Source organism: Equus przewalskii, chromosome 9 (assembly GCF_037783145.1).
Source record: "Equus przewalskii isolate Varuska chromosome 9, EquPr2, whole genome shotgun sequence".
NCBI classification, from domain to species: Eukaryota; Metazoa; Chordata; class Mammalia; order Perissodactyla; family Equidae; genus Equus; species Equus przewalskii.
The window spans coordinates 44826567-44851705 of record NC_091839.1 but is presented as its reverse complement, the minus strand read 5'-3'; the positions used below and the strand labels follow the sequence as shown (position 1 = coordinate 44851705).

The 25139-nt window shown below is 34.2% G+C and overlaps 1 protein-coding gene across 6 annotated transcripts in view; it reads left to right on the top strand.

Moving 5' to 3' along the window:
• EPHA7 (EPH receptor A7) overlaps positions 1 to 25139 on the top strand; it is a 169724-nt gene that overhangs the window by 134164 nt on the left and 10421 nt on the right. The window contains exons 6-14 of one of the 6 annotated variants that reach the window (XR_011521973.1): positions 2832 to 2956; positions 5588 to 5771; positions 11351 to 11459; positions 12093 to 12148; positions 15168 to 16615; positions 17472 to 17657; positions 18221 to 18282; positions 19605 to 19814; positions 20769 to 20918. Coding sequence is in view for 4 of the 6 variants with exons in the window: in XM_008521430.2 (XP_008519652.1) it covers positions 2832 to 2956; positions 5588 to 5771; positions 11351 to 11459; positions 12093 to 12148; positions 16490 to 16615; positions 17472 to 17657; positions 18221 to 18282; positions 19605 to 19814; positions 20769 to 20918 (1208 nt within the window). In the remaining 2 variants the exon portion in view is untranslated. The remainder of the gene's footprint in view (positions 1 to 2831; positions 2957 to 5587; positions 5772 to 11350; positions 11460 to 12092; positions 12149 to 15167; positions 16616 to 17471; positions 17658 to 18220; positions 18283 to 19604; positions 19815 to 20768; positions 20919 to 25139) is intronic. The other 5 variants (XR_011521974.1, XM_008521430.2, XM_070556690.1 and 2 more) reach the window with 5 other exon arrangements.

The following is a 25139-nucleotide window of genomic DNA, read 5'->3' as shown; positions in this document are numbered from 1 at the left end:
ACTTCAGGGAATTTATTATTGTTAGTTACTATTTATTAGGTTCATGTTAATTCCAGTTACAATATATTTTATTTCACTTTGATAATTATGAAAATTATAACAAATATCATAATACCTAATTGGTTCATAAGTGTGTATATAATTTAGTTGTATACATATTCTTTTCAAAATGAACTTCAGATTGTAGTTAATGGAATATTTTGATGGAAGACTGAGCATATTCTTAGTGAAATTGTTACAAAGTGATTAATTTAGTAGATCAAATATATTTACCCTAGAAATCATTGTTTTAAGATTAGAGCACACTATGCCCTTCGATTTTACTTTTATGTATAACTTTATCTGAAAATAATGACCCTGTTAGAATCTAACTGGCTTAGAGATGTTTTCATTTATAAGCTGAATATCCTGTGAGTTGTATAACCTTTATGCCTAAGATATTGAAACTCAGGGGAAAATGTCATCAATTTTCCTGTAACAAAATGTTGTATTTCAAGGACATAAGACAGGGAAAGATTTTTCCTATCATGAAATTTATCTATTCTCAAGGGCCATGTGCCAGTACTTCTTTCTCTGACCCTCTTAAATGTATGACTTGATACAGTATCAGCAAGGGATGAATTTTTTAAAAAGGGAAATATACAGGAAATCAGGAGTAGAGTCACGTACAGATATGGCTCCTTGTGCAAAAGAGGGAAAATACGTTGTAGCATGCTGCACTGTTAGAGCTCTGACATGAGTTGCAAAATACTATATATTTCAAATGTATTTTTAGGCATCGTTTTTTCCCCAATCCCCAATTACCATAATTTTATTGGTAAAAGTTCTTTTCCAGGAAGAAATAATGAATATAATTTTAGTGTGTAACTTGCAGAAATCAAGTCTCATTTTATACTTAGATCTTGCTGCGACGTATCAGAAACTAAATGAGGTATATTTATACCCCACGTCTCCTCCATACCTTGGAGAATTCAGTGTCTCTTGCTTCCTTCACTTTACTATTTAGGGACAGAAACTAAGCAAAGCGCCTTGTAAATTGACTTTCACTGGAAATCACGTTAAGCGATGTGTGTTATTTGAAGGAGACCTAGAGATTGGCACCTAGCAGCTCTCTAACCTATTTCCAAATGGCACACGTTATGTCATGCACCCTGTTCAGACACCAGCCGCCTTAGGTAATTCAGTGTGTTGACTAGTGCTGTTTTCTCACCTGTGCTGCATTCTATTTTTTACTAATTAGAGTTAAAATACAGATTTATTTTGAATGATTTTAGGTAACTTAGATTACAGGAGATGATTTGCTACATAGAATCTCACCTCAAGGTTGGTTGGGGTTTGTGTCTCCCGGGGCTGTGGCGGGAGGAAGCAGCCTCATGAACATCGCAGTCAGCTGAGATGTGCTAAGCATGCTCTGGGTGGAGAGACACATGTCTTTAGAACACAAGCTCTTCTTCACTGCATAGATTCAGGTTTTAAAAGTCATGGCAAAAATAAGATTTTGTATTAGAAACTTGCTTCATTGGAAACATATCAGAAACACATTTAGTCTGTAAACACAGTCTGTTGAGTACTTCAGGTGTTTCCCCCTAGAGGGAAAGTTGTTCCACTTAATCTGCCCTAGTTATGCTTTTGTTAGTAATCTGAGAGGAAATGGCAGTCATGCATCTTCCGCGTCCTTCCCTCAAAATCGCCAAGCCAGAAAGAAGTGAAAAATGTTTTTTCTAGACATTGATACAAGAAAATATTAAGAAATAGAAGAAACAAAATAAAGCCAAAGGGATAAACATCAGAAGCTTGTTTAAACAGCTTTGGCCTCATATAATTGCTTTTCTGTCAGCAGGATTATGAACAATTTTGGACATCTGAAAATTAAATTAACAGCCTGAAAATATTCGACAGAATGAGATAGAGTATGATACATGAAACATAATGACCCCGCTGAAATTCAGCCAAGCCAGTGCAGCCACTCATTTAGACAGAGAAGACAACTAGTTAATCATCACCAAGCAAATTAGACAGAGCAAATTAGTTTGCTACATTCCACAGTCGTAGCTACCAAAAAGAGTATATGCCGCTAATTAGAATGAAAGAGCTCTAAGCGTATTATTATCTATATAGAAAGAGAAAGCAAAATTGTAGCTTGGATTGCTTCTGTCAAAGCTTAAAGCCCAGGTTACATAGGTATAAATTAGATGTGCAAGAGTCTATATATGGATGTATGTGTGTTCACGCACACATTTAAGTAGCAGCAGCTTTAGCATATTCTTGCATCTTGAACTAATTAAGTGTACAACATTTTTTCCAAGGTTAATTGGAATTCTTTGGGAATATACACACAGACACACGTGAAACATAAAAACATTTTTACAAAGTGTGATCCCTTTCATTGAAGATTAAAGTAGCCATTTCATATACTTTTTCTTGCATAGTATTAAATTATTTTTTCTGTTAAAAAGTGTATTGTCATTGCATGTGAAATAAATATTTGGACTTAGTTTATCATTGGAGATTAATCTGAAATCATATTTTGTAGCCTTAATTAGCATTCATTTGCTTAATTGTCATTCTCAGCCCCATCATTTCCATTTTTCACTAACTTGAACAATGCTATCTTCTGCTGTTTGCACTTTAATTTAAATTTCTATTAAGGTTTATGAACAGTAATAAGGTTCTGTTTGAATATTCATTAGCTTCTGAATTGTGAGCTATGAAAAGGTGCTTTCTTTTACCTTAATGAAACTGGCACAGCATGGGACTGATCAGTTGTGACATTTGATTCGAGGCATCCAGTGAATTTCCTCATTGTTTATTGACACATCTTGTCCAAACAGCTCCCTCGCAAGTGAGCGGAGTGATGAAGGAGAGAGTCTTGCAGCGGAGCGTCGAGCTTTCCTGGCAGGAACCGGAGCATCCCAATGGAGTCATCACCGAATATGAAATCAAGTATTACGAGAAAGTAGGTGCTAAGAACAGCTGAAACGTACAGCAATGTGCGGTGGGTCTCATGTCATCTACTGCACTACAGACTAAAGTTGGTCATTATGCCAACTATTTGGAGCTACTTCAAAATTCATAATTTTAGCTATTTTTAATAACCATCTCCCCGAATCTCTGGTTCATTATAATTATGATTTCTGCATGTTAAGTTTCTGTGTTACACAAATGAAAATGTTCCACTAGTACTATATTTGTTTATTTCATTTTTGGTATCATAATAATTAGATGTGTTGGATGTTTTAGGAGCACAGAAACCACGCACCCCAGTGCATTTTTGAGAAATGTTTCTTTTAGGCTGTGTGTTTGGACCCTTAATGATTCATTTAATTTATGTGGTTTCAGTGCTGATGGTAGTGGCCTCAAATAACTTAATAATTTGAAAAATAAGAGTATTTTCTGTAATAAATATGTAGTATTCTCCAAACTTCAGAATCAGATGATGATATTTCACTCCTTTAAACTCCTCCTGAAATTTATTTCATGTATGTTATGCTAATCATGTCCACCACTTAAGACTTCTCTCTCAATAAAAAATAGTACAGCTAAAACCCAAGTGCTGCCCCTGTAATCTCCTTATAATAGCTGAATTTTAGTAAATAGTGATGTGTCTGAGTGTATGAGTACATTTATTTCTGTCCCATCTGGAGAGAGGGAGAGAGAGAGAGAAAGAGAGAGAGAGAGACACCCTGTTCACAAATTATTATCTGGGCTCCACCTCACAGAAAGACCTGGTTCAAGATCTGAAACATGGAAACTATTAATATTACTACTACTAATAGTAATAATAAGGGTTACTCCTGTTGACTTAACTGAGTTAGCTGAAGTGCTGTAATATGTATGACCATTTTAATCATTTAGACAGAATTTCAAAATAGGAGCCTAAAGCTTTGGAAAAACTTTGGAGTTGAATCAACTTGATTGAGTAAATTAAATGCATACAGCGCATTGGCAATAGATTTTTTTTTCCTTTGAAGAAAAAACAGATTGTTTAAGCTTAGCTTCAATATTCAGATTAAGTTAAAATATTTTGCTCCTTATTTCCATTATGAATTCATGACTTCCATGGCCAAGAGACATTTTAAATACCTAATTTTTGCACCAGGGAATACATCTCTTGCCCCATCAAATGTGATTCTGAGGGAATCCTTGTTTTTCATGTTGCTTTTGTTATGTGCTCTAACAGTTATAGTCTCTTCTGAAGTTTCATCAGAGTTCAAAAGCAACAAAATACATTTAAAAAAAATATGTTAGGTGGTAAATGACAGTAAAGCCCCTTACAGTGCAGTGAAATATTTTGCAAATTCTTACTCTGGAATAAATTTGTTCAAATAGTTACTTTTCTATTTTGCATGACACAAACAGAATATATCTACATTTGCTGAATTTAAAGCTTAGGCAATAATTAGAAGAGAATAATCGTATTGCATTGTAATGTACGTGAGTATGTGATCCATATATATATATCATGTCAACTAATATCAGTTATGCCTATATCTTTTATTGAGATAAATATATATTTATAATACCAACTAGCATTTTTATAAATGATTATATTGATCACAATCACAAATCAGCTTCACTAATCCAGTTTAAGTACATATGCATTTATTTTCATTTCTGCAAATATCAGGATGAAGGCAAATCAACTAGATAGACGTTTTCAGATTTCAGAGAATAGTTTTATTGCTAGACATTGCTGAGCACAGGATGTATTATAGAACAAATAAGAAACTAAAATTATATATTTTGGTGAGGAGTTTGTGTAACTTTTTTCATAAGCAACCCATTAGAGTCATATAAAAATTTTTACTTATTTGAATATTGTTTTGAAGGAGTTTTTTTATGTTCTGGAATTTTTATATGTATTTCGTTCTTAGGCTTATCATATATAATATGATAACACATTTTTTAATGACAAGCCTCAGTTTTCACATCTAAAAAATGAGGAAATTGAACTAAGTGATGTTAAAAATATCGTCAAACCATAAATTATATACTTTAATTTTTATATTGATAGTTTTAATTTAAAATATTCCATTAAATACTGTTTTGTAAACATGGTTTTATTCTGTGAGAAATGCAGGTTTTAATGAAAACAATTGCTATGTCACTATGGTAGTAGTGCTAGCTAAAATTCTTGGTTTAATAGCTTTCTTCAGTTTTAGCACATGGCTTTTTGCTTGCTGAATAACATTCAGGAAAAAGTTTAAGAGAGCTACATTATGAAGTAAAGACCACTAATAAACCGTAGATCTTACAGGTTGTGCCCATGGCTTGGTCAATAGGACATTTGATTATATTTATGGATAAATACTTCTTGCCACTATGCCCTCTACCAACAGAACAAAAGCTCAAAACAACATGAAAGTTTTAACAAAATTATTTCTCTTTGAAATTTATAGAACAAAGGCATGTGCTTACATTTACGTTTTATATTATCTTGGAAACAACTCAGTGTTATAGTATTCCACAGGGTACAATGTAGCCTTTATAGAAACAATGCAGCAAATTGAAATAAATTGCAAGAATTGGCTGTCACGTTGCCTGGTTGCAATCACAATTAAATATTCCCCGTATATATTGTTTCTAGGATCAAAGGGAACGGACCTACTCAACACTAAAGACCAAGTCCACTTCAGCCTCCATTAATAACCTGAAACCGGGAACAGTGTATGTTTTCCAGATCCGAGCTTTTACCGCTGCTGGTTATGGAAATTACAGTCCCAGACTTGATGTTGCTACACTAGAGGAAGCTACAGGTAAAATGTTTGAAGGTAATTACCACCTTTGGTTTGCATTCTTACTCTCTCTAACTCTGGCATATTTGTTTTCAATGTTGGGAGTGATGATTTCGTCCAAGATGATGTTTACAATTAAAGGTAAATATGCATATCTATGGACTCCGTAAAGGTTATTCAGAATAATAATTTAAAATTTGCTGTTTTGCTTAGCAATGTTAGAACATTGTGATTTAAATTAGTCTCTTTAATGCATATCCAGCTTATTTTAAATAGATGAAGTTAGAAACAGAAGCATGGCTTCTTCAATTATGTATTCACACAGGCTGTTTTTGTAGACCCCCAAATGATCTTACTCTAGTTGCGTTAGTCAAAGATGCTCCTTCTCAGAACTCCGCCCCTCCCCCCCGCCCATCCCCCTAGCAGTGAAGTAAGGATGTACACCAGGGTGGGCCAGAGAAAGATGATGTGTAGGAATCTGTGTTAATTTAATCTCCATGTCCTTTAGCAATGATTTCAAAAATTGCAGTTCGGGAAGACGGTCTTATGTTTATTTATTTTTTTCATCTTAATTCATTTTTTATGAAATATTTCCAGCATACTAAAGAATATATTGAAAGTATACATAAACTATTAAGAAGAATAAGTAAGTGAAATCTCTGTATCTACCACTGAGCTTAAAAATAGAACATCACCAACATCTTGAATTCCCTTTATCATTTTGTTTATGTTTTATAATGCACCATAGGAACACAACAAAAATACGCATGTCTATAGTGTATCACAAATCAGCAGACTTATGTTGGGATGCATGTCCCAGTTTACTGTCAGAGTGCAAGTTCACTACAGTTTGAGGACGCCTACTGCTTGCTCTTCAGCTAGGCTGAGGTCTCAGGGTGTGTTTCTGTATTTTGAAGATTTTGATTTCTCCTGATGTTACTGCACAGGCACAAGGTTCACCCAGCTATTACCTCCTCCTCTCCTTGCCAATCTAGCATTCCCACAAATTCTAAACAAAAATGAGCTAAAAAATGTTACATGATTTTCTTTCCTCAATTTTTAATACAAACATTTTAGAATAAATTAAATCAAGATAATTTTGATCAGAGTTATTTTGACTTCAGAAAAAGATTTTTATAGCTGTTTTAAAAGTAACTCTGGGGCTGGCTGGGTGGCATAGTGGTTAAGTTCATGCACTCTGCTTTGGTGGCCCAGGTTCACTAGTTTGGATCCTTGGCACAGACCTACACACCATTCATCAAGCCATGCTGTGGCAGTGTCCCACCTAAAAGATGGAGGAAGATTGGCACAGATACTAGCTCAGGGATCTTCCTCAAGCAAAATGAGGAAGATTGGCAGCAAATGTTAGCTCAGGGCCAATCTTCCTCGCCAAAAAAATAAATAAATAAAGGTAAACTGATAAATATCCTTTGCATTAACTAAAGTTTGTTAAATTTGCTAACAGTATTCTTTCAAAATATCTTTGTTGTATTTTTAACTTAAGCAGTAACTCTTATAACCTCGAATAATAAAACATATTGAAATAAATTTGAAGTATAAATCATTTATATAAAACTGGAGATACAAAGGTATCAATTGAAAAGAATGCCACAAATTTTGGTGTGATAAACTTAATGTCATTATTCATTATTATCTTTTTAAAATGGAGTATACAGGTTTAAAAATGGGAATATCTAAGTTTGGTAGCCCCAAAAACTCTAAAGCATTTTAAGATTTTGAAGATTTACAACATTTGAGTAGGTCTTTTGTTAAATGTCTTCTAGTAGTTTTCAACTTAAACTGATCTCTTAATATTACTTTATGATAGCTAATATAATACAAAATTAAAATGGTGTTTTTTTAATATTCTAATGAATAGTTTAAACTTAAATTAGAAACATCAATTAGTTATCTGACATTTACATAACATTCTTTATCAGCTAAACCTTTAGGTTTGAAAACTTTCAAAATGAATTTGTGAGAATTCTTCACTTTGTAAACTGGGAATGTTGGGCCAAACTATTATTTATTGAGTTCTGAGATTCATAGATATTATTTTCTTTATTTACAAATGAAGTAACTAAGATTCAAAGAGATTAAGGTGAAGTGTAGAACCTGAATGATTACATGAAATGAATGTTAAAAATGGACTTTTGCATTAGAAAAAATGTGGTGATTTTTATCATTGGAATATTCTCTCCCACTGGAATGTAAAGTTGTTGAAAGGATGATCCCTATCTCCTTTTCTTACTCTTATCTTGCCAGTGCCTATTGTAGTGCTTGACACATAGAAGGCACTCAATAAATAAGCAAGAGATGAATACCTCACAGTCATCAGCATAGAACAGATTGTCAGTCTCAGTCGGTGCTGGTAGACATATTCCTGGTTTCACCTCTCAGCTCTGCCATGTCCAGTTGTGGACCTTTGGATGAACTACTTCTCTGTACACTGATTGCTAGGAGAGCAGTACCTGACTCACAGGGTATTCTGAGGATTAAATGAGTTAAGGTACGCAAAGCACCAAGTACAGTGCCTAGCACATGGAAAGTCTCAAGTGTCAGCTTTTATTATGTAGCACAGTCATTCTCGTGCTTTTTATTCTCAGGAACTCTTATAGGCTACTTAAAAACATTGAGGATTCCCAAAGAGACTTTGCTTATTTAGATTATATCTATCAATATACACCACATTAGAAATTAAAACTAAGGGGCTGGCCCCATGGCATAGTGGTTAAGTTCATGCACTCTACTTTAGTGGCTTGGGGTTTGCAGGCCCAGATCTCAGGTGCAGACCTACACACTGCTCATCAAGCCATGCTGTGGCAGCATCCCACATATAAAATAGAGGAAGATTGGCACAGATGTTAGCTCAGGGAAAATCTTCCTCAGGCAAAAGAGAGGAAGATTGGCATCAAGATGTTAGCTCAGGGCCAATCTTCCTCACCATAAAAGAAGAAGAAGAGGAAATGAAAGCTGAGAAGTTTTTTAAAATACAAGAGCACACAAACACACATTTCATTAGCCATCAGTGATGACGTTGTCACATGTCGTGCAACTTCTGGAAAACTCAACTGTGCACTTGTGAGTGTATGAGAGTGAAAAAGGCAATAACATTTTCATATTACGTGATAATAGTTTTGAACTTGCAGATCCCCAGAAAGTTCTTGAGGGGCCCTGAAGGTTCCCCAGAGCACTCTTTGGGAACTACTGATTTAGCACAAGGTACTGTGCTAAGAGTTGGAGATGCTGGTAGAGTGCAGGGCCTGACACTATTGGAGTTTCGGGGGCAGTGATTCTCTGTGCTAGGAAGGAGGGCGAGAGAGAAGATGCCACCAAAGAGAAGTCACTTGAGCTGTTTGAAAAGAGAAGTTAAACAGATTATTCCATTGCACATGTATCCTAAAATTCACTTCTATGCAGAGTCAACTCTACGGCTTTTACAATTTTTAAACCTTGGTGTGGTGATTATGGCACTTACAAATTACTTTTAAAATTTATTACCCATAAAATAGAGGAAAATATTAACTATAAATGTTACCTATGGAAAGATTAAAGTATGACCCTGACTAGATATAAAAACATGTAAATAAATGTTCACGAATTCTAATTCATTGTTCACCTGAGTTGAGTTTTCTCATTGGAGTTCTGTTTGTGAAGCCTAAGGGAGGAACTGAGCCTGAGACAAGCAGAGGCTTAGACCCATGGGATATCGATTGAATGGAAACAATTTCTACACATATGTGTATAATTTTTTCCCTCCTCATGAACAGAAGTACTCCATTCTTTTTCTTCTCTTAATATATATAAAAAGACAGATAAAAACAAAAAAACCTACTGAACCAAACAAAGAAAAATACTTGAAGGCATCTTTTCTCTGTTAAATGATAATAAGTTATAGTTCAGAAATTAAACCTTAAAAGTTGTTTTCTTTTTCCTCTTTTTTTTTCCCCCTTGTCTAGTTCCCTGGGGAGCAAATCAGCAGGTGCTGAATTAGGGACTGTGTACAATACCTTTGTTCAGAAACTATTACATCAGGTCTATTTTTACTGTTTTTCAGCATAAGAGCTATCTATTATTAGCGTAGGTATACAAAATTAAGAGATGAGTTGTCAAAAGGAGGGAGACGTAGATAAACTAGAGAAAAGCCAGTCAGAAAAAAAGTTTATGCTGCCCATTGTGGCAAGACATACTTTGCCTACATATAATTTCCTACTCCAGAGAGCCAGTCCCTTGCCACCTCCAAGAAGGAGCAATATTTTCCATCCTGCCATAAATTAAAGATTACAGCTGTTGATTATTTCAGAAATAATCAAAGTGTATTAGTTTGACACTATATATTATATGAGATTTGCAACTGGATCATTTATTGGAATATACATTTCCATTGTGTTACATGTCTTTAATTATTTTATGAAGTCTATCCTGGTATTGAAAATGTAATGCTCTGGGGAAAATATCACAATTGCAAATTACTGTATAAGTAAAACTTCACTAATTTGGAAAAGTGGAAGTGATAAGGCCTTGCGACTTGATGAACAATCGGAATCAGAGGCTGCTGGAAAGGACATGTAAACATATACTGTCCCCAAAGAGACTCTCAGAAAGGTCCACCTGAGCTTGCCTTAATGAGCATGGAAGAATCACTTAGCCGTGTTCAGGAAGTGTCTACAATTAGATAATGCTGAAAGGTTTTTTAAAGTACTTACAGAAAGTTTGCTCTTTCATAAATAGGCTTGCTTCTCCACGATCTTAAACTCTCAAATGTGTGTATTGCATACTTTATTAAATTAATGGAAGTAATTCTGCTCATCTTTTTTCCTGAATTATAGTGGATTATAAATTCATGCTGATTTACTATGATTACGTGATGATTTTTATTTAATATTGATGATATAACAGATAAAGTATCTAAGGTGCTTTGAAAAATGCACAGAATGTGTATTTTGGTTCCTTTTGTACATAGCAGAAAAACAGACACAGAGGGATCAAATACCTTGCTGAAGAAAAAATAGAGATTTAATAGCAATTGTAGAAGAAAGATGTCTTTCTCGGTTTTTTTTTTGGAATTTTTTTTTTGAGGAAGATTCACCCTGAGCTAACATCTGCTGCCAATCCTCCTCTTTTTGCTGAGGAAGACTGGCCCTGAGCTAACATCCGTGCCCATTTTCCTCTATTTTATATGTGGGATGCCTACCACAACATGGCTTGCCAAGTGGTGGCATGTCCGCACCTGGGATCCAAACCAGCGAACCCCGGGCCGCCAAAGCGGAATGTGCGCACTTAACCACTGTACCACCTGGCCGGCCCCAGATGTCTATCTCTTGATTCATAACTAAGATTCCAGCAACTAAGAAGGGGATAACCAGTCAATAAGGCATTTTGTGGGTTTCTTTTATAGCTGAGGAATATAGAACAGATGAAGTAGTGTCCTTACCACTTCTTCAAGTGCAAAAATAAAAATTTATTTAAATTTATATCCTTACAACATAATGCACTTATTCAAAATGAGAGGTGAATTAAATAGCATACATAGCTCTTGTTTATAAGATTTTGTTTAACCTCTCAAGTTCTTGCATGGTGCTGAATGTTTCTGAGCCTGTTTTCTCTGTTCACAGCTACAGCCGTCTCTAGCGAACAGAATCCTGTTATTATCATTGCGGTGGTCGCCGTGGCTGGGACCATCATTTTGGTCTTCATGGTCTTTGGCTTCATCATTGGAAGAAGGTAGAACATAGATCTGTTCTGCTCTCTAAAATAAAATGTATTGATTTTGCAGAATTATGTCAGCCTATTATCGTTTTAGTGTATTAGAATGTTAAATAGTAAATGCAAACATTCGTTGTATGATATGAAACACTAAAGATCAATAAATTATCGTTCTCTCAAGGTCAAAATACAGTGTGAGCTTGATCATTCCTTTAGTGCAAGAGGAATGAGTATCGTAATTTCTATTGGATGAATTTTTATTGGTTATTTTCAGAGTCAGGTGTTTATAATAAATATAAATGATACCAGGGGAAAGATTTACCTTTTTCATTAATGGTTTGTGGAAACCATTTAAAATCTGTTGTTGTTGCAGAAAAAATCTAAGCAAATACTCACTCATTGATAAGTTTGGAGTGACAAAATATGTTCTTCTACATTGTCTCACACAAAGACTTTATATTCTGTGCATTTTTTAATCATGTGACTTGCTGTATTATTGAATGAGTTCATAACTACAGACAGGAAGTTTTTGTACTTTGTTAATAGCTCTCGCTAGTGTGATATTAAATAATTGAGGTATATTGTACTGAAAATTAAACATATAAAGTAAGATCATAGATTGAGATCATCACAAATGTGGTTTTTTTCCAGGCACTGTGGTTATAGCAAAGCTGACCAGGAAGGGGATGAAGAACTTTACTTTCATTGTAAGTGTTTGGCTTTTCTTTATTATTTTGTACCCCAATTAATACAGAAACTTGGTTGTTAGTGTTGGCATGAATAAATTCCTAATACACCATACTTGGACATTATATAATGAGCTCAAATTGTTGCTTTAAAGCATTTGAACAAGATATTTAGAATGAAAGTCATATGTGAATTTTTAAAAAAATAAAATATATTCAGAAATGTAATCTCTCAAGAAATTTTAGTATAACTCCAAGATTTTATTCAGCTGCTTTTATGTCATAATTTTTCCTTTGCAAACTTTGCCCAATCGTTTCATACCATTCTAATAATAATCCATTAAATGTTGCATATGCCCATGTTCTAGCTAAGGAATTCATTCTGAGTCAGAAGGAAAGGCCCCTTTTTTCTACCCAATGAGTGATGTTACCATGGAAGGCTAAACTAAGGAGGCTCTTTCTCTTTAGCTACTATATATTGTCCATCACTGATAGATATTTTACTAGACATAAATAGTGTAATAATAGGATTCAATCCTCCAATGATTTCCTGTGGATTTGGGTTACGTGATTCTTACAAGTTCATTTTAGAAACCATATTCAGGAGAGAGTTTAGGGAGCCAAAGAAAGTAGATGGCCATCTGCATTAACTTTATTCTTGTTGCAATGTGGATGGCAAGTGAAACAATGAGAGCCATGTGAGTAAATGTTATTACTTTATGCAGCCAGAGTACCAACCTAACAATCAAATGGTTTTACTTCTGATAATTAATGATGTTCTTCTCCAAACATATTATTCCTATTTTTAATCCTTGAAAATATTTTTTAAAAATTTATTTATTGTTTTTTATAGTAGCTATAATCTTTACTAAAATGTCTCATGGATAGATAAATTTCCTAATTGGCATAAAAATTATATCTATTATTATGCCAGTATCTAAGAAGGTATTGTCATGTATCCATCCGAATGTCACAAGAATATATAAGCATCAATCAATAAAAGGTGTGGTTTAAAGACACAAATTATGAACACTATTATTATCATTCCTTAGTTTCTTCAGTGTGTTTTTATTTGTTGAACCAAGTTACCTTGACTTTAATTTTCAAAAGAGAAGTAGCTTTACATAACACGTGTCCAGATTGATTATGAGTCTCTGTAGAATTCCAACGACTGAAGGCAGAAAGGGCATGTGGAATACTACAAATTAAAGTAAAAGAGATCACCAGAGGTGGCCTTATCACGAAGTTTAAGCTTCAGGGCCCCTCCCTTCCACAGACCCCTTTCTAGGCCCTGGGAGAGCCCCAGCAATTTTGTGTGTCTAATCACTTTTTTTTCTTAAAGAGAGTATCCCAAATTGTAGAAGGTTATAAGCCTAACAAAATTTAAATCTGCCCCTGATTATGACTGAATACATGTGATTCTGTCATCTCCCCTCTGGGATCATTTGAGATGCTCCCAATGTTGGTGCTTCCTTTTGCTAATCGGTCAAGGATTTTCCTGTGACAAGGCTCAATAATGAGAGTGCCATAGGCAGTTTATAGCTAGAGGACGAACAGAAAGAGTGGCGGTTATATTTCTTGCGCTTTCATGACATGAGAGAATATTTTTACACTTCCTCAGACAGGAAGGAGAGGATGAAAATTTGAATGCCTGAATTTTTTTATCTGGTTTAAAATGTATATAGAAAAGTAACATAAGCCTATAGTTCCTGGAATCCCTGATTCTACCCATATGTGAATAATTTGATGGCAGAATCATTTAATACTACCTTAATCAGTATGTCACTTTTCTTTCCTTTATTGAGTATATCTGAGATATCCCCAAATTTTCAAATACGTTTTGGTTTATTTGCTTTTAGCTTGCAAGTTAATGCAGAAGGTAAATTGAAATATGGCTTATCTAAAACTTGTTGTATAGCCTATGCTTAATTGTCATCACTCGGTTTTAATATTTTGATGCCATTCGCTTTTTTTACACTTGACATCCAGTTTGTAATTAGAAAAAATAGAGCTGCATGTTTTACTTACTAACATAGACAAGATAAGCTTGATGTATATAAACAATTTTCATCTCTGGAGCAAAATATCAATGGTGGTTTTAAGATATTTAACATTCATGAGAAATGTAAATGAGATAGTAGAACAGGAAAAAGTTTAGTCTTAAATTGAAATAAGCAACAGACCAGAATATTCAGAAAAGATGTCAGTATGTCCTTTAATTTAAAACATCCATTTTTAAATGAATAATGAAAAAATAAAGTGCACTTAACATATCCTATCCTGGTAAATTCTTGATATTTTTGAATTGCCCTTCTTACGGGGATATCGTTTCTTGTCATTTCATGAGAACTAGGCATTTTATGGCTGTATCTAAAATACGTAAAGTACAAAGCTGTGGTCACCAGCTATTTACGAGTTGGTGTCCTTTTATTCCTTTAGTATACAGACAATTTTCTTAGGTGCTAAGACACCTGATTGAATTTTTACAGAAACATGAAAGCAATCATTTACCTAGCTTTTAGAGCACCAAGTTTAATAGAATGTCCAGCCATTTGTACCAGGCACCCTCAACTCTCCATGGCCCCAAGTGCTACATTTAAAGATATAAACACAATGGAGGGGTTTAGTGAAGCAATTCCAATTTACATTTTGTTTCCTCCTACCATTTCTTCTAACAATGTCTTTGAATCCAAGCTGGGCAGTATTTCATGTTTTTATGCCAAAATTGCTCTGGCCTGTCAAAATGTTTTATGACAGCTTGAATAAAGAACCATCAGAGAACCATTTGAGATGCAGAAGGTTACCTCCAATCTTGCTCCCTTATCACAAAACAAAACCGAGAAAACAATGAAAGAAAGAAAGGAAGAGAATAAAAAGGGAGAAGATGGCTCCTTCTCCATCTGCCTGCCAATCTAGGAGGTTAACCTATTGTTTTCTTCCCTTCTCTCTTTTTCTCTTCCCCCCCTCTTCCCTGTACTCCTTCTTTCTTTTCTCTTTCTGTCCCCTCTCTCTTTTCTTCTTGTGTTTTTTTCGTGTTCAGCTTTAGTAACAAATGAGCATCTGTCAGTTTTATAAACTGCAACAATAATTGTCTAAGACAATCAATTTTGGATAAACAATCAACTACAGCAGAATAAATCAAGATTTTTAAATCCCATTTTCCTTTATACATTCTGCTTCTTTTTGTTTGTTATGTGTTTATTTTTAAAATATAATTTTAATTTAATGTGATGACATAAGCACAGTTAGGCTGCAGTGTAATACATAAAGAAATATATTGTTCTCCAAATAGTAAGATTTAATGAAAAGATTGTTCAGTGGCTTTGTTAAAAACAATAAAGTTTTTTTTGAGGATATAGTGTAATTCTTTTCGTTGCATTAATATAACCAAATATATGCCTATCTTATCTTTGTCTTGAACCAAATGATTAGATTTGCAATACGTTATTGTAATTGAATTTGATTTAAAGTTGACATAGCCTTATCTGTTACCTGCATGCTTCTGGGTGCATTTTAAGAAGATTTTAACTTTTAAGATGATTCTATGTTGTTTGAATTTTGACTACCTTTTCTGAGGCATATCGGCTACCTCTTTATAGCAGTTAAGATCTTCCAGAGCCTTATAATTGAAAGGTCCTATCAACCATTCCTCTTTCAAATTGCTGTCATCTATGGTTAGCAGATCCCAGGAATATTGTACATTTTCTAACTTTACTCTGCACTTTGTACATCTGGCTTCTATTGCCCTTCAAGGTGAAGATGAAACTGTGTCTTTAGTAAATTTCTCTCTGATTCTGTGATAGTGGTCCCTCACTTCTTGTATTAATTTTATGTATATGTCGATGGTGGTTGGTCTTTTAAAAAAATAAATCAAAAGAATAAGTAAGATGTCTAAATGTTTTTAATATTGCTGTCAGTGTAGTAGGCTACCTGTAAATGAAATGTCTTCTTTTCCCAGTGTGTTAATTTGGTTGATTGACTGACTGATAGATTTACAAATGTGTCTCCAAGTCCATTACAAACCTCCATATGGCTTGAACTGTGCCATGATAGCAGTGAGTTTAATTAAACCTCCAGTCTGATAAGAGTCATGTCAGAGAATTTTGGTGGTGTCTTTTGTTGATTTACTGGAAAAGCAATTCAGTTAGTAACCTATGAGCTGGATCCTATGTTACCTATAGAAGCTTGCAGATAATACCTATACGCCAGCAGACTGAAGTAGTCTGTTAAAACTGCTGTGAATCAGGTGATGTGGAAGCAAGTTCACTGTTCCAAGGAGCACTCTGCATAATGAAATTCCTGGGCTGACTGCACAATAAGTGCTTTGCTTCATCACAGTCATGCTTTCTTACATCATTACAGTTAAATTTCCAGGCACCAAAACCTACATTGACCCTGAAACCTATGAGGACCCAAATAGAGCTGTCCATCAATTCGCCAAGGAGCTAGATGCCTCCTGTATTAAAATTGAGCGTGTGATCGGTGCAGGTAAGGCTGTTGTAGCTTCCTCGTTCAGCTGTTCCATTTAGCCGAGATCGAAAGTCATACATCATAATGACAGGCAAATAATTATACTTCAAGTATAGAACTTTTGCATTTACCTCAACTGGTGGAAGCAATGAGGCTGTACTTGTTTATGAAATCTTAAGAAAAAAGTGGAAAAGAACCATGTGGTACAGAGAATCTGTTTATCTTTTGTCTTCTGTTGGCTTTTTAAGCTATTGTTCTCGTATAAGCTATTTCATAAGAGTTCTGGCTTGTTGTTCAAGAAATAACTTAGTATTTAAAGCATTAGAATGTTCCTGAATTTTGCTGGAATATACATTTCCTCCTACTTGATTACCATTTTCTTGCTAAGTTTTCATTTTTATCTTTTTTCCTTGTGATTGTAGATATTAGCCATTGCACAATTTAATTCCATGTAGAAAATTAATATGTATGTATTATTTAAAAGGAATATTATTTTCTACGTATACAATGTATTTTCATAATAATTATCCATTTTTGGATCCATGTCCCTTAAGTCTAGCAGACATGGTGCATATGAATTCCAGACTTTTAAATATTTAAGAAATATTTCCTTCTCAAACTGTAAGAGCCATAGCAATATTTAGGATGTGCTAGTGTGCCCTTATACTTTAGTAGGCAGTGTACATTATACAGCATATTTCAAACCTAAATGTTGTTTCTGAAAGAGTTTTTGTTAACCCAGTTACAAAATAGTCGCTTGTGTAACAGATAGTTTAGGAAAGCTTAAAAGTACTTTTAAAGAATTTAATGCATGTACTTTGAGAGAAGAAATATTTCTGAAATTAAAATACTCCTGCCTGTTCTGTTACTTCAGGAGAATTTGGGGAAGTCTGCAGTGGTCGTTTGAAACTTCCAGGAAAAAGAGACGTTGCAGTAGCCATAAAAACCTTGAAAGTCGGTTACACAGAAAAACAAAGGAGAGACTTTTTATGTGAAGCAAGCATCATGGGGCAGTTTGACCACCCAAATGTTGTCCATTTGGAAGGGGTTGTTACAAGAGGTAGATATGATTATATCTTTCATTTGTCAAGTGGACTGTCAGAAATTAGTGTCATTTCATACATAATAAAAATCAAACTATGAACATATTGCATAATCTGAATGTCTTATCTTGGTATGAAACTGATTAAAACTATTTCTTGTATGTTACCACCTCAGAAAAAGAAAATCAGGATAAATGAATGCAGGGTTAGAGTTAAAACATAAATGATAGATCGAGGGAGTGACTAATAGATATTTTCATTTAGCTTCAAAAGCCATAAAAGTGATAGTTTAGTCTTTGCATTTTATATAAAGTGTCATTTTCTGAGTTATTTACAAAGCAAGAGTCAGAAGAACACACTGACTTTTATTGTTTGATTTTATGAGTCGTGACCACGTTGCAAGCAGACATTTACTGACTCTGAGCGTAGCAGCAGCAATAGAAATACAGCTCACCCATTCAGTCCTCCGAAGAAACTACCATGTGTTTTATCCGAAGTGGCAAAGGGAATAACCCTAAAGTTTAGGTTATGGATCTGAATCAACACTTTTTTTTCTTATATATACATTTTTTAAATTTAGGGAAACCAGTCATGATTGTAATAGAATTCATGGAAAATGGGGCCCTAGATGCGTTTCTCAGGGTAAGTAACACAATTATCCTCCCATTCTAGATATACTATACATGCTACCAATATAATTTTCTGAACTTTTTTTTTACAGTGCAAAATGTGAACATTATAAAGTTTATCAGGTCAGAAAACTTTCTTTGAATAAAAATTCAAATTCTGATTTTGATAAAAATCAGAGTCCCGGATTGGATTGAACTAGAGTCTTTTTGAGCATTTAAGTGATAGAATGTAGTTAAAACAGAGTCTCCATTAATACATTACCTCAAATACGGAGGATACCTGAAGCCCTGTGATTTGAACACATGTTGTAGTGTAGCATTTTACTTTCTCACTAGCATCAGAAAGTACAGAGGTAATGCAGAGAAACTAAAAAGTAAGATAACCATTCACTATTGGCCTAATAACCCCAATTCTGCACTGTGGAACCATTTCTATTATATTGTCATGTAAGCGTCAAGCATAAAATATAAAATTATTAAGATTTTTAAATTAATAGTATGTGATTATTTTTGTAAGTGATAAATTCTAAATATGTAAATTTACATATTTTCACTCTCAGAGACTTTTCGCCTGAGAGTATGAACACTGGTTAACATTTTTCCAAATGGCAAAAAGAAAATAAAGAATACAAGGACGTGCAGAGTTATCATACATGATCGAGAATGATACATTCACTCAGATTTATAATAAATCAGAGGATTTAGGGAAATGTTTAGTGCTGCGTCTTTGTGAAATGCATTAACTATCAACTCTCTGGGAGAAAGCGTGTTGCGAGGAATGTTCCTACCAATAGCAGAACAAGGAAAAAAGTACAGTGAAAACAAAGTCAGCCTGTATAATCATTTTCTACATCTTAGTTTCTCTTCATCTTTCACCAAAACATTTTCCCCTTCCTTTTTTACCATTTGGAGAAAAAATACTAATATATTTGTATTCATCCATTTATATATTATTAGATTGTTTATATAATTTTTTAGAAAGTAGAGAAAACACTTAGCTGCCAGGGATAATATTTTTGGATATTCCATTCCCTAGCCTTGACTTAAAAATTAGCATATACTTTTGGATTTGCATAGTCTGAAACTATTAATAATTAATATTAATAACATATCAATGTAAATAACTAAATGATTACCAAAACTCTATTTTGTATTATTTGACTATCAGTTAAATCAGCATCTGTTACATTTTTCACAAATGTGTGTGTTATATAGAAAGTTAATTAATAATTTCTGTTACACAGTAGTAAATGACTAGTGTGCAGACATTTTTCATGGTGATTTTTTTCTCTTTCAAAGTACATTTAACGGACTTTTATTTTTGTCTTCCTGTAGAAACACGATGGGCAATTTACAGTCATTCAGTTAGTAGGAATGCTGAGAGGAATTGCTGCTGGAATGAGATATTTGGCTGATATGGGATATGTTCACAGGGACCTTGCAGCTCGCAATATTCTTGTCAACAGCAATCTTGTTTGTAAAGTGTCAGATTTTGGCCTGTCCCGGGTTATAGAGGATGATCCAGAAGCTGTCTACACAACAACCGTAAGAGAAAGACTATTACTGCACTCCTTCATGATCCTGAAATTTTCCTACCGAGGAAGCAGGGCTTAATGCTACAAAACTAAATAGGAGAAAAGAGGCAAATTGTTCTCGACTTTTGTTGTTGCTACTTTTTCCCTTTGGAAGAGTCATTGTTGCTTTCACAGTCTACATATAGCCTCAGAGAATAAGTAATGATAAGAATGATAACATGCTTATTTTATATTGGGTTGTTGGTATAAATAATACACAGTCATACACAGCAACATCTAGTTACTAGTACTCATAATTGTAGCAGAAAAATATAATCCCATTTTAAATATTTTAGAGAAATATGCTAATTCTTATCATAACTTTTGTGACATTAGAAAAAAGGAAACTATGTGAGGATTTACTTAAATACCCTGTGTGTAAGTCCATTTTAGTACTTGCCTAATTTCGTCATTGTCTTTTAACTAGACTCTTGCCCTAAGACCAAATAGGACCCGTTAAATTGAGTTGCCTTAAAAATGAAAACTTGTGGGGCTGGCCTGGTTGCGTAGTGGTTAAGTTTCTGCACTTGGCTTTGGCGGCGTGGGGTTTGCTGGTTCAGATACCTGGCATGGACCTATGCATGCTTATGAAGCCACGCTGTGGGAGGCAACCCACATATAAAGTAGAGGAAGATGGGCACAGATGTTAGCTTAGGGCCAATCTTCCTCAGCAAAAAGAGGAGGATTGGTGGTGGATGTTAGCTCAGGGCTAATCTTCCTCTAAAAAAAAAAGAAGAGAACTTGTAATGACATTTTACAAACAGCTTAGTAACTTTAAATACACTTATAGAGATACAAGATGGATAGACCTAATACTGCTGAATTGCCAACCAAGTATACAAATGTTTAACTGTAGCTTTATGGTACTGCTATAAATGATTTAGAAGTTATACATATTTCAAATGTTAATTTCCTTTCATAACAGGGTGGAAAAATTCCAGTAAGGTGGACAGCACCAGAAGCCATCCAATACCGGAAGTTCACGTCAGCCAGTGATGTATGGAGCTATGGAATAGTCATGTGGGAAGTTATGTCTTATGGAGAAAGACCTTACTGGGACATGTCAAATCAAGATGTAGGTGTTACACTGTTTAAACCAGAAGGATTTAATACATTAATATCCATTATTATTGGAACATGTAGGTAATGGCTCATACGAAGAAACTTTTATAAAATTATAAAAATGTACTGCTGAGTTTTCAGAATTATCACCACAAATTATCACAATAGTTACTGTAAATTGGTGGTTCAGTTAACTTCATTTTGGTTTTTATTTTGAAGAATTGATTTTTCTCTTTTGATTTAAATTCTCTGGACACAATAGAAGCCTACAGAGGCTATTTCCTCCCTAATAAAGATAATGATGCTGTGTTTGCACAGCTGAGTGGGAGGGTCACTTGAATAAAAGAGTCATGTACAGAGGGGGAGGGGAAGGCAGGTTGTGTTTTATTTTGTCTTTGAAGCTTATCTTTCTTCTCTTAATGTTCTGAGAAAATCTGTTTAAATTATCGTTGATTGACAATTAAATTTTAATTTCATGAGGCAATCTAGATTTTATGATCAATGTTGGTAAGTGTTTCATAGTGATATTTTAGAATGTAATCACAATGAGAAAATCTTTGGGAATCCCTAAAAAAAGAAAAAATAGTACTTATTAAATGTGTACCCTGTTTCCATTAGGGCATACTAAGACATAAAACATGATGTTATTCTTTGAGAAAAGAAACTGATTGTGGTTCTTGGGTGTATACATCTCACACCAGGAGACCGTTTATCAAACAATGTAACATGTGTGCAAGTGACTATTTGCTTCTATTAGGCTGAATTTTATGAAATTGACATTTTTATAGTCAGAAACATGCAAATACTGGCAGATTCATGTTGTTCATCTTATTGACAATGTGAGTGAAATTGAGATAAAAATAGAGCAAGTGTAAAATGTAGGAAGGTCCCCAGAATTGGAACTAGAAATCTGGAGGAGACTTAGATTCATAGGTGACAAGACAATTCTGCAGGGAGCACGTTGGAAAGTGCAGAAGCAAAGGCTTAGCGAGGCGTGTGGGGCCAACCTCATAGACTCCCTTTCCTGTAACAGAGATGCGTACACTGGGAGTGATTCAAAATCAAGATTAGGTTGGGCAAATGGACGCAAGACTTTTTTGAAGGAGTTTGGAAATGATACAAATTTAAAGTTCTTGGAGAGTAGTGTAAAAAAATAAGTAGTGCTTGAGGAAAATCTATATTGCCATTTAGAAGTCGGCTGTGACTAGCAAACTGGTTTGAAGTGGTCCGTTCTTGAGGTACCATAAACATGGACAGCAGTAGAAACTGACTAAGGTTAAAAGTGAGTTATTTTTCAAAAAGAGATCATGAGCATGGTTACAGTAAATCAGCATCTTTGTTTTCAATTTTATACCAAATGTCTGTGGTTCTAAAAACTTGTAAATAGTTATTTTTAGACCACTGAAGTCAGACTCTAGAAAGGTTATTTTTAGTATATTTTCCCACAAATTTCTGCATTAACTGAAAGGTTCGCAGCCTGAAAAGGGGGAGCTTTTAAATCATTTAAATGTTTTGATATTTTGAATTGAGGGATGACGTAAAACTTCTTTTGGTTTTTTGGTTTTTATTTTTGTTTTTCAAAGATAAAAGTCTAAATGATGAGTGTATTTGGCAGAGACAAAGTCGTTAAGATTTGACAGGTCTCAGTGTCAAAGATTTCATGGACTGTCAAAATGTGGGCAACAAATCCTTGGGGCAGAGAAAGAGAAATATTTACATTCCCTGGACATTTGGTAGAGTTTCATTTCTTTTGACACCTTCCTTCTGTACTAGATTCAAACATAAAGGGAATGACAGGAATGGAAGATGGCTTAAATTCAAACTTCACTTAACTTCTAAAAACGCATAATAGAAATGGTTAAGAAAAAAACAGATATCTTCAATTTTAATTTTTACAATTCTCTAAACATTGAATTTTTGTTTTTCTTGAAATTGAAATATAAATATATTAGTATTTCAAGAATTAATAGTTTTATCGATCAAATGAAATTATTATCTCTACAGTGAAATTGAATTCTGACTAGAATATTTAGTGCCATCTTTTTCTCTTTTTTTTAATTTTGAAGGTCTGAATGATTAATTCAGACACGACTTTGTGTAATAGTAAGAGATTACTTACACAGTTCAGTTTTTATACTGAAATTGGTATTAATATTCCTCTTACAGGAGAATATTTATTATTCTATATCTATGTTGTGAAAGTGCTGTTTGAGCAATTATCTGTTTAATTTTCAATGTGCAAATGGTGAAAAAAGCCTGGATAATGTAAAATAATGAATACCATTCTGGTTAAGAAATTCTCTGGATAAAAGCCTTTTTTTTTTTTTTCAAAATGATTTTATTTTTTTCCTTTTTCTCCCCAAAGCCCCCCCGGTACATAGTTGTTTATTCTTCCCTGTGGAGCACGTGAACTTAACCACTCGGCCACGGGGCCAGCCCCAAAGCTTTTCTTTTTTTGCTTGGAGTCTCTGGAGGAGCTTAGAGATCTGTGGAGCCCTAATGCCTATGGAAATCCTGTGAATATGTGAATATATTGTGTTTTTCTGGAAGGTTGCTTTCATCAGATCTTCAGATGTATTAATTTTTTTAAAAAGTTAGATTTATTAAATGAATCAATTCACTTAATATTGTTTAACTTTAGTTGCTAGGAATTTGTCAAGATTTTAGAAAACCCCACAAAAATCCCAAATGCCTTGGATTTTAAAAGACTTTTCAGGGGCCGGCCCAATGGCATAGTGATTAAGTTTGCATGTCTGCTTCAGCGGCCTGAGGTTCACAGGTTCAGATCCCGGGCACGGACCCAGCACCACTCATCTAGCCATGCTGTGGCGACATCCCACATAAAGTAGAGGAAGATTGGTACAGGTGTTAGCTCAGGGCAAATCTTCCTCACAAGAAAAACAAAGGACCTTTCATAAGACATCATGAAAATGAGTTGTAATTGATGATTGTAAGCAAGTCCACAAACTTCCAGGCTGAATGCTGAGTAAAGGGGGTTTCTGTGATCACTCTGAAGAAATAGAAAGGGGTATTGTAGAACTCAGTGAGGTAGGTAGACAGTTGCCAGGCAGCTTTGGTTGCATTCTGGACGGGGTGGTGAACAATAAAAATTTAGGAAAAGATACTGTGCAGACGTATGATGAGGCCCACACCCAAATAGGTAATAGGATATCACTTGGTTAATGCTTGAATGAATGCTCATTATACTTTCATGGACCTATAACTTTCTTGAATTTTCACTGCGATGGAAGCAGTTAGAATCCAGTTACTTGCTATTAAAATCGAGGGTGAGCTTTCCAAATAAATTTCCAATTTTAATTCTTCTTAAAAAACTGCAGATGTTTAGTCCTTTCATAATGGCCTTTCAAAGAAAAATCTTTGTATATATAAAATGTAGTCAAATGTAATAAACATTGCAGAAATTGAAAATACTCATATTCGGCATTCACAGCAGCTGTCTTTTAATTCAATTTATGTCTTAATTAGTCCAAATAAAATTTTTACTCTCAAATTAAGAAATTCTGAAATTATTCATTATATAGATCATATTTTTTCTGTTTATAATACTCAACAAAGTTATTTCTTCTCACTTTAAGGTAGGCCAATAAATTTCCAGCTTTACTAGTAGATACTCATAGGGATGATAAAAAAAATTAAGGTTCCATAAAGATATGTGACGTAATGATAAATCCTTAAAGTGGTCCTTTAAATGACATTTTAAAAGTCTTGAAAATATAATACACTTCTAACTAAATTTATTCTCAACTAAATTCTGAGCCCTCAATTTTTCCTTTTAAAAGTCATCATTGATTTATGTCTGTATTTTTTTATGTTAAGATAGAAATAAAATTGTGATTTTTTTTTTTTTGGTGAAACTTTGCTATAATGCAGTAAGTGGAGTCCAAAATATTTAATTGCATAAAATGTGGGTCATGTTATTGTGAGGTTAATGAAATGAAAATGGGCACGAGCAGAGAAAAGAAGCCACTCATGTGAAATCCCATTTTGAGTTATTACAGGCCCATTATCATGGCGTTTTTCTCTGCTTCTTTTTCTCTTAATTACCGTGGCCGTGCTGTGACAATACTGAAAGACTTCTCAGCAAGCAACTTTGGTTTTTTATTCTAAATATTTCTTTACAGTACATACCAAAGAAGTGCTCCTTGTTGAATTCCAGTGGTCTTTTTTGTCATTTAACCTAGACACTTCCTATTCCTCTGGAAACTATCCAGAA